This window comes from Anser cygnoides, chromosome 9 (genome assembly GCF_040182565.1).
Source record: "Anser cygnoides isolate HZ-2024a breed goose chromosome 9, Taihu_goose_T2T_genome, whole genome shotgun sequence".
Taxonomy (NCBI): domain Eukaryota; kingdom Metazoa; phylum Chordata; class Aves; order Anseriformes; family Anatidae; genus Anser; species Anser cygnoides.
In genome coordinates, this window is record NC_089881.1 from 25364453 (window position 1) to 25374413 (window position 9961).

The window sequence follows — 9961 nt, forward strand, 5'->3', positions numbered from 1 at the left end:
TTCCCGGCCCCCGCTCCCCGCGGAGCCCCGCAGCGGGGCGGGGTGCGGGTGCGGGGTGCGGGTGCGGAGCCTGCGCGCCCCCCGCCGCCTCCCGCCGTGGCCACTCCCCTGCAGCTCCGGCCCCTCTCTCCGCGCCGCGCTCGCCCGGGACCTCGCGGCGGGCCCGCGCTTAATTAAATTAATTAGGGGCGCTGAGCGCGGCGGGCGGGCGGGCGGGCGGACCGGCGGCGCCCTGGCCGCAGTGCCCCGCGGCGGGCGGGCGGGCGGCGCGGCCGGGCGGCGGAGAAGGGCTGCATTCAGAGCTCCGAGGGGAGGTAATTCGCCGGGAACAAGGGGCAGGCGTTGCAAAGTATAAATAGTGCCACTTCAATCGCCGCGTCGCTATCAGACCCCGAGAGCTGGCGCGGAGAGCCGCCCCGGCCCTGCACGTCGGGCGGCGGGCACGGCTCGGAGCGGCACGGCTCGGAGCGGCACGGCTCGGAGCGGCACGGCACGGCACGGCACGGCTCGGCACGGCGCAGCGCTGCTCGGCTCGGCACGGCTCGGCACGGCCGGGGGCGCCGCCGCCACCCCGCCCCGTGGATGCCCGCCCGGGGGGGCGGCACGGCGAGCCGGGGCAGCGCGCCCCTGAGCCGCGGCCATGGAGGAGCTGACGGCGTTCGTCTCCAAGTCGTTTGACCCCAAGGCGAAGGAGAAGAAGGAGCTGATCACCTACCGCGAGGTGCTGGAGAGCGGCCCCCTGCGCGGCGCCGCCGGCCCCCGGGAGCCCGGCGGCCCCGCGGCGGAGCCGGGCCGCGACGAGGCGGGCAGCCCCGCGGGGCGGGCGGGCGGCGGACGGACCCCGCCGCGGGAGCCCGACGCCGCCGCCGCCGAGAGAGCCGCCGAGGCGGCCACCCCCAAGCTCAGCGACGGTAACGGCGGCACCGCGGGCGCCCCTTCCTCCGCGGCCCTCCGCCCTTCCCTCCCCTGCCCGCCTTCCCCTTTCCCCCGTCGGGGCGCTGCCCGTTCCCCCGGCCGAAGCGGCGGCCGCGGCATCGCCGGCCTCCGGCAGGCGTTCGCCGCTTCCCGCGGCTTCCCCAAATCGCGGCCGGCGCAGAAGTTTGCGTTAAAATCTTGCAACGAGCCTTTAACTCGCGCACCGCCCGACCCGCTCCTCCGGGGCGCCCGGAACGAAAACCGGGCCCCCGGGGGCTGCCCCGTCCCCCCTCGCGGGTACCGGCGGCGGGGAGGCGCGGGGCGGTGCGGGGCGGTGCGGGGCCGGGGGCTCCCCGCATCGGTGCCCCCGCGGTTCGGCCGCGGTGCCGGTGCCCGGGAGCGGCGGGGAGGCAGCGGCCGTCCGAGCCCGTCCGCGCCGCTGCGCGGGGCCCCCGCCGTGCGCTGCCGCCCTTTTGTTCGGTTTTTGTTTTGTTCCGAGCGCCGGGATGCCGGCAGCATCTCCGGAAACGGCTCGGCGACAAATTTCTGCCAACGAGCCCGGCGAGCCGGGAGCCGCGGCCGGCGCGGGGTCGGCGGCAGCCCCGCGGCGCGCGGGAGCCGCGCAGATCCCGCGCACGGAGCCCCGCGCACGGAGCCCCCGGTGCCGAGGAGCGGCCCCGGGGCGCGCGGCCACCGGCACCGGACCCGCGGCCACGAAGCCCCCCGGACCCCCCCCCCCCCACCCCGCGGGGAGCCTTTCTCGCCCTCCCGGGGCGCGGAGGGGCCGCGGGGCGCAGCCGCGACCTGTTGCTGCGCTTCCCCGGGCGGGCGGCGCCGGGGCCGGGCTGCGGGAGGAGGCGAGCGGAGCGCGGAGCCCCGAGCCCGGAGCCCGGAGCCGAGCGGCCGGGCCCGGTACGGCAGCGGCCGAGGCGGGCCTAGCAGGGCCCCGGAGCTCAGGCCCGGCTCCCGGCTCGGCTCCGGGCCCGGCAGGAGGCCGGCCGCGGGCTGACCGCTCGTGTCGTGCCCAGTCTCCCCAGAGCTGAAGGAGCGCAAGGAGGATGCGAAAGCGATGGAAGACGAAGGGCAGACGAAAATCAAGCAGCGGCGGAGCCGGACCAATTTCACCCTGGAGCAGCTGAACGAGCTGGAAAGGCTTTTCGACGAGACCCACTACCCGGACGCCTTCATGCGGGAGGAGCTGAGCCAGCGGCTGGGGCTGTCCGAGGCCAGGGTGCAGGTAGCTCCGTGCGGGGCCGGGGGGGCTCGGGGCTGAGCCGCGGGGACCCCCGGGCTCGGGGGGGGGTGGGCTCCGCACCCCGCTCCGCACCCGCTCGGGCTCCCCGCGGGGCTGCGCTCCCCCGCTAGCGCCGGGCTGCGAGGCGGCTGCGGCTCTTTAAGTTTATCGGTGCGGCGGCCGGAGGGTGAATTAGGAAGCGCCGGGTGCGGGCATTTATTGCCCGGCTCTGGTCGCGGTCCTTAAGGCGCCGGGGAAGCAGCGGGGCCGCGCACGGGCCGGCTTTGTTCGCCTTGCTGCCGGGCAGGGGCCGGGAAGCAAAGCGCGATGTGCGGAGCGGAGCCGCGGCTCCCTGGGGCTGCAGCTGCGAGCCCAGCCCCGGGCGGCCCCCGGAGCGCTCAAAAATCCGCTCCTGGGCTCGCTCCTGCGACTGCTCCGGGCTGGAATAAAGAGCAAGGCTCGGGCTTCGCCCGGCCGAGGAGGAAGGTAACTTCTGAAATTAGAACAAATGTAACTGCCCCGGTGTATTTCCGTTCTAATAATAAAAGAAGAGAAAATGATGGTCATTATTTGTTCGAACACATGGAGTAGTTTTAGGCCCCTAACATCTGCAGCTGCTAGAAAGTCCTGCTGTAACAGATACTCCCCCTCAATCTTTGTGCTTGTAGGCCACCATCTGCACCAAACTATGCGCGCGATCCTTGTGGGGTTTCCCTGCATCTTGCAGTGGGGTAAGGCCAGAAACAGAGCAGTCACTTTGAACCGAAAAAAGTAATAACGAGCAGCTTTTGTCATCGCAGCCTGGCAAAAAAGGAGCCTTCTTTTCCGCTCTTCCCCTCTCCCCTCGTTGCGTTTTGTTTTGTTTTCTTTTTTTTTTTCCCTTTCCGGCCGAGGCAGCCACCTATTTATGCCGAACAAATCCGCGTAAAACCGAAGCCGGAGCCGCTCGGCTCCGGCCCCGCGGGGAGCCCCGGGCGGGGGGCGGCTCCGGGGGCTGCTCCCCGCTGCCGTCGGGTCCCTCGGGAGCAGGCAGCGGGGTGCCGGCGCTGGGCCCCGCAGCTGCACCCTTCGGAAATCGCCGCGTTTGTTTCCACGGGAGGCTGCGGGCGAGCGTGGCTGTCGGGCAGCTTTTCCCTGGCCTGGAGTAAATGACAGGGCAGGGGAAATTCGCATTTATATTTGTCTCTGCGAGCGAGACCTCAAAAAAAGGAGGTGTATATATATGTACATATATTTTTTTTAATTTTATTTTTGTTCTGGCCGCGGGGAAAGGCTCGGTCGGCGGCTGCGGCTCCGAGAGGCAGCGCGGCGGGGCTGCCTGCGAGCAGCAGCGGCTGCAGCCGCTGCCCTGCCCGCTCCGAGCGAGCACAACTTCGTGCTGGAAATGTGGCTCAGCGATTTCGTCCCCGGTGTTAAACGCGTGTTCGCGGGTAACGCGCAGCCTTTTCTCTGGAAGCAAATTAGATTATCATGATAATGAGACAATTATTCCGCTTCTGCGCTACACTCCGGTGCACAGAGGAACGGAGAAATCCTAAACTTCTTCGTAGCGCAGCTTTTATGGCAGTAATTACCACCAGCACCCCCCACAAAAAAAAGGGGGACTCGTTAAACACTTCGGTTTTAGTTTTTCTTGAAGGCGAAGCGAATTGATATCACGGGCTGTTAATGAGCGCCTTCTTGCAGTGCCTAAACCCGGTACCGCGAGCTGGGGTTAGGCAGCGGGGGGCGACTCCGGTCCTGCTGCCCTGATGTGGAAAGGCGAGACCGGGGCTGAGAAAGCCCTTTATGGGCGAGGAGCCCCCTGCCCCGCGTGCCCCGTTAGGGCTCCCCCCCCCCCGCCGGGCTCCCCTTTGTCTCGGCGGTGCTTTGGGCTCTGCGTTTTGGGGCGATTTCTCTCGCTCCCGCGGCGCGGCGTGACGCCGGCCCCCCTTTTCCCCGCAGGTCTGGTTCCAGAACAGGCGAGCCAAATGCCGAAAGCAAGAAAACCAGCTCCACAAAGGTAGGGGGGCCGGCAGCGCGCCGCGGGTGGGTGGGCCACGCGTGGGGGCGGCAGCGCTGACCGCCTGCCCTCGCCCCGCAGGGGTGCTGATCGGCGCCGCCAGCCAGTTCGAAGCCTGCCGGGTGGCCCCGTACGTGAACGTGGGCGCGCTGAGGATGCCCTTCCAGCAGGCAAGGGGGCGCGGGGGCGCGCGTGGGGATGGGGATGGGGTCGGGGATGGGGATGGGGTCGGGGATGGGGATGGGGATGGGGTTGGGAATGAAGATGGGGATGGGGATGGGGATGGGGATGGGGATGGGGATGGGGATGGGGATGAAGATGGGATGGGGATGGGGATGGGGTTGGGAATGAAGATGGGGATGGGGATGGGGATGGGGATGGGGATGGGGATGGGGATGGGGATGGGGATGGGGATGGGGGGATGGGGATGGGGATGGGGATGGGGATGGGGATGGGGATGGGGATGAAGATGGGATGGGGATGGGATGGGATGGGGATGGGGATGGGGATGAAGATGGGGATGGGGATGGGGATGAAGATGGAGATGGAGATGGGGTCAGGGATGGGGACAGAGATGGGGATGGGGATGAGGATGAGGACGGAGATAGGGATGGGGATGAAGACGGGGATGGGGCCGGGGTCAGGGATGGGGATGAAGATGGGGATGGGGATGGGGATGGGTCCGGGTCTGGGGTCTCCGCTGCCACGGGCGCCCGTGTCCCCGCAGGTTCAGGCGCAGCTGCAGCTGGACAGCGCCGTGGCCCACGCCCACCACCACCTCCACCCGCACCTGGCCCACGCGCCCTACATGATGTTCCCCGCGCCCCCCTTCGGGCTGCCGCTGGCCACGCTGGCCGAGTCCGCCTCCGCCGCCTCCGTGGTGGCCGCCGCCGCCGCCGCCAAGACCACCAGCAAGAACTCGAGCATCGCCGACCTCCGGCTGAAGGCCAAGAAGCACGCCGCCGCCCTGGGGCTGTGACCGGGGCAGCGGCCGGCTCGCTTCGGCCCTCCGGAGGGGAGCAAAGCTGCAGCCGAACGGCGACGAGAAGGGGGGAGAGGAGAGACTGACGGGAGATATATACTTATTTAAAGAATTAGACGAACTAAGACGCGCAGCTGGGAAGTTCACAGGTTTTGAAACTGACCTTTTTCTGCGAAGTTCACTTTAATACGAGAAATTTGATAAGAGAGGCGGGCCTCCTTTCACGTTGCATCAGATACTTGAGTTTAACAACCACGTCGGGAATAGCGACAGAAAGAAGAGAGAACGACGACGACGAAGAAAGAAAGAAAGAAAGAAAAAAAAAAAACGGAAGAGAGAGAGAGACAATGATTTCTCTGCGAATTTTTAATGGGAAACTGTCCGGGATACTTCCTCCAGCAGCATTCCGGGTTGCATGTATTTGTATTTCATTGATGGAGTCCTTTGATTCACTTGCACTTCACCCTCATCTTTAGTAGAAAAAAACAAAACAAACAAACGTGGCTGGGTTCTTTCGCTTTTAATCTTGGAGGGGAGCAGAAAGAGAGGGAGATCAAGCGCTGCCTTTTCCACTCTTAAATCTTTGCTGGTCGTTCGCTGTCCCACCTCTGAAATGAAAGGGAGCGGAAAGCGTCAGGAGCGCGGCGTGTGCCCCCCTCGCTGGGTCCCTCTTGTCCTGAGGGCAAAAAGAAAAAAAAAAAAAAAAAAAAAAAGAAAGAAAGAAAGAAAGAAAAGGGAAGAAAGTATTTAATTCCCAGCCGCCACTTCACACAACGGCCAATTCCAATAAGAGGTACTGGGTACATGTAAAATATGTTGATACACACGAACAAAGTTTATTTTGGCTATAACTCGTGAATTGATAGTTGACTGTCAAACATTTACATTTTATCTCATAAAGGTGTATCTATTCACGTAATCTTGTGATTTATTTTATGATTTTTGTTTGATTTGGAAGACGTATAGCTATTTAACCTGGGGTACCTCGAGGGGTGGCTGCTCTCCCAGCTGGCCATCGGCCCCTCCTGCTCCTTGCCGGGAACGAGGGAAAGCTCTTCTGCGCGAACTTCGGTATGGACGGGCTTTGTATCTATTTGTTCTCCATGAAAACGAAATTATTTATATTGACCATATTTTTTCTAGTGTATTTTAAGTTATTTAAAAAAGAAAAAAAAAAAAGATGCTGTTATTTCATTACATTTGTTGTCAGTACAATATATTTTGTTTCGCTCAGGTTTGCTTCACCTTTTGTCAATCCGTTTCCGACGTCGCAAATTTCGATAAGTGCCAAGTAATGAATTTTAGACACTTTGCGGTCTCTTTGGGCCGGGGAGGGCGAGGTGCCGCTGCTCCAGCCCCCGGAGCCCCCCGCTCTCCCTGCCGCCGAGCCCGCCCCCCGCCGCGGTTTCGGTAGGAAGCGGGCCGGTGGAAGTGACTTAGCAATTGTGTCTTTGCAAGTTCTGTCAAGTTCCCTCAGGTAATAAAATCGAGGAAAGTGCACTGGCTCGCAATGATTTCCGCCCTCCCGCAGCGCCCGAGCCCGCACGGAGCCGCCGCCCGCAGCCCCGGGGGGCCGCGGCTGAGCGCAGCCCCGGCAGGAGCGGGCGCCACGGCGGGGGTGGCGAGGGGAAGGCGCCCGTTGTGAGGGGACACGACCGCCATGGGGGTCTCTGTGAGGAGAAGGCGCCCGCCACAGTGTCCCTGTGAGGAGAAGGGACCTGCCGCGGGGTCCCTGTGAGGGGACGCGTTCGCCATGGTGTCCCTGTGAGGGGACGTGCCCGCCATGGGGGTCTCTGTGAGGAGAAGGCGACCCGCCATCGTGTCCCTGTGAGGAAACGGGACCTGCCGCGGGGTCCCTGTCAGGGGACGAGCCCGCCATGGGGGTCTCGGTGTGGAGAAGGCGCCCGCCGTGGAGCCCCCGTGAGGAGAAGGCTCCCGCCGCGGTGTCCCCGTGAGGGGCCGCTCCCGCCGCGCCGCTCGCTGCGGGATGGCGCCCGCCCCGCTGCCCCGTGAGGAGCCGGCGCCCGCCGCCGTTCCCCCGCGCCCAGCCCCGTGAGGGGACCCCGGCTCGGCTCGGCACGGGAAGGAGCGATCTCGGCGGAGAAGGGCTCCCTCCATCCCTCGTGCCGGGCTCTCGGCGGGGGCTGCCAGCGGGCGGGGAGAGACCCGGCCGCGGGAGCAGCGGGCAGACAGCTCGGGCGTCTGTCTGCTACCGGCGGGATAGATTATACACTGGGTAAAAAAACCAGCTTTATTCAAACAAAACTAAGATCCTGCTAATTATAAAGTCAATAAAACTAACGGTGGTGTCGATTGATCCGTGAATAAAGAAGTTAATTAATATGTGCGCGAGTTGCTAATATCGCAGCCCAGTCACCGTGGCCCCGCCGCCGGCACCTGAAGCACAGCCTCGGGTGCTCCCGGTCTGTCCCGAATAAATTCACCACACGGTCCCTGCCTGAAACACAACTGGGTTAAATACGGCTGCCGAGGGGTCCTGTGCAGGTTGTGGGTGTGCGTAACGCTAACCGTGATGGATACGTACAATGTGGATTTCCAATCTTTACAATATGCTCAGATATTGGCGTGTCTGTCCTCAAGATGATTGTAATAAAAAACATGAAAAATGTACTTTCATCATAACAGAGAAAGATGATTGGACGGTATAAGAGAACTGTGTATTTTTTAGCACAGCTGTGATTAAAATAAAATACTCTTAACAGGATATTTTTGGACAGGAATACTGACATTCCTGGTTTCCTTGGGCTGGAATACCTAATAAGTCTATAGGCCTACAGAAGTTGGCCAGAACTCTCCTGTTTCTATTTTATTTCTCAGAGTGTCTGAACTTATATAAAAAAAAATGTAGGTTTCATGAAATTTAATTACGGATATTTCATGGGCCAGCCAATGCATATACAATATATGCTTTCTGTAGATAAAATTTTAGCATGGGATTTATGTGGAGATGTACTGGCATGAGAAGGGGATTTAGAGAAGAGATCAAATAAATCATGTAGGAAGGAGTAAACACCTGTTTCTGTCCTCCTAGAGCCCATCGCGTGTTCACAGCATGAACGTATGCGGATTCTTACCCAGTGAAGTAGCAGTTTCCACATTTTGCTCGCTCCCCGCAGTAACGCACAGTTAGGTGAGCACCGCGATGGCAGCCAGATGTCTCACACAAAACTCAGAGCCCACCGCGCTAACTCCTATCACAGCCCTCAGCTCTCGATACAGGAACGCTTACAAGAAGAAAAGAAGACAGAAAAATGCTCTTTTCCAGGGCGAACAGTACTGTTTTTAAAAAGCACATAAAGCTGTGCTAAACACCGTGTATGAAATTCTTCTGTCTAATCTTGTTCATCAGCAGCTCGGCTTTGCTGCAGGCAGAGCTGGTAACCGGCACACTTAAACTTGCCCTTCGGAAAAGCAGCAGCAGAGCTATCGAGCATACGTGGGTCCAGCCGAGGGCTCGCAGCAGCGCGGCCGTGTGAGTACGGCAGCCCTGCGAGCAAGCTGCAGCCGAATGCTCAAGGAATAAATAATGTGTTTTGTGTAGCGGCATACACTGTGCTAACTCCTGCCCAGTAAATACTGATACTTGTCCAACTTTGTGGCTGTTCCCCTTTTGTTTGCTCTTTAATTCTCTATTTCTCAGTTTCTGAGCCTCTTCATCCTAGCTGCAAAGTAACAACAGGTGAAAGTGCACCTTAAAGGTCATCTACTCTGTATATTAAAAAAACACAACAGATCTGTTTCACTTCTGCATTTCTGGGTTGTGCGACAAAGTCCTGAAAGGGACTGGAAAAATTGTGCTCTTTTTCAGCCTTTCCTATACTTAAGCTGCAACTGCCCCTGGTTTTGAGAGAGGATCTGATAAGCGTTTTCAGAAACATGGGTTGTCACTGCTCAGGACTTCAATGAGTGGCCAGGTCTTCTCTCCAGATGTTCTTTGGGCAATTAAGTTGGTGTGAATGAAGAAAATTCTGAGAATTTTCTACACCATGAACCTTACTAGTCTGGTTGCACAGCATACAGGGTTTTAGCTTTTAGATGCATTTACACTCTTTTGCCAGTCCTTACTCACTTTGCTGACCGGACAAAAGCTAAATTACTGATGGAAAAACAAGCAGAGCCCTTGCTGCCCATCATCTTTTTATGTTATAGCAGCATGCCTTCTTTTGTCAAAGAGAAGCAGCCAGTCCCCATCTGGAGGCTGATTTTTGCTTTTGGCTGCCAGGTGCAGGCGAAGGCTCCTGAAGCACTGCTTCACCTGGCCCGTGCTGCCGGGGATGAAGGCTGCAGCACTCTGACTGCCGTGCTCGTGAGGTGGCACCCATGCTTTGCACCGACACGCGGCTCTTCCTTTGTGATGCAGGAGGCAGCCTCTTTCCAGCAATAATGTTTTAAACTCATATGAGAAACTAAACTTTACTTAGAGGGGAGGGAAGGCAGAAGAACGAGGAAGGAAAAGCTGCTGCTTTGCTCCAGTAACTAGTGCTGTATAACCTGCCTTCTTCGGTGGTCTCAGTAAGGAGATAATCTGGATGGGTGCTGCTGTCCTTTTTTCTGTCGCCCTGGCCACAAGTTGCTTGCTCATTCTGCAAGATAATGGAGAAAAATATGTACCCAAATGAGATGTGCAGCACATTTTGCAAGACTTTACTTAACCCTTCTGTGTTAAACTTTTAAATACTGCACCTCTGAAATATGTTTGAGAAAACATTTTCCTTCACACACACACAAAAAACTTTTATAGCTTTTGCACATGAGATGTGCTGTTCATTAAATATTCTTGGGACACTAGCTGTCTCCTTTTACATGG

At 59.7% G+C, this 9961-nt stretch overlaps 1 protein-coding gene across 1 annotated transcript; it reads left to right on the plus strand.

Moving 5' to 3' along the window:
- Window positions 1-226: 226 nt before the first annotated feature.
- Window positions 227-6366, plus strand: SHOX2 (SHOX homeobox 2). The gene is made up of 5 exons (XM_067002662.1): window positions 227-911; window positions 1944-2152; window positions 4094-4151; window positions 4233-4321; window positions 4879-6366. Exons 1-5 carry the CDS (start codon window positions 641-643, stop codon window positions 5128-5130), a joined length of 879 nt encoding a protein of 292 aa, XP_066858763.1. The 5' UTR covers window positions 227-640; the 3' UTR covers window positions 5131-6366.
- Window positions 6367-9961: the final 3595 nt, after the last annotated feature.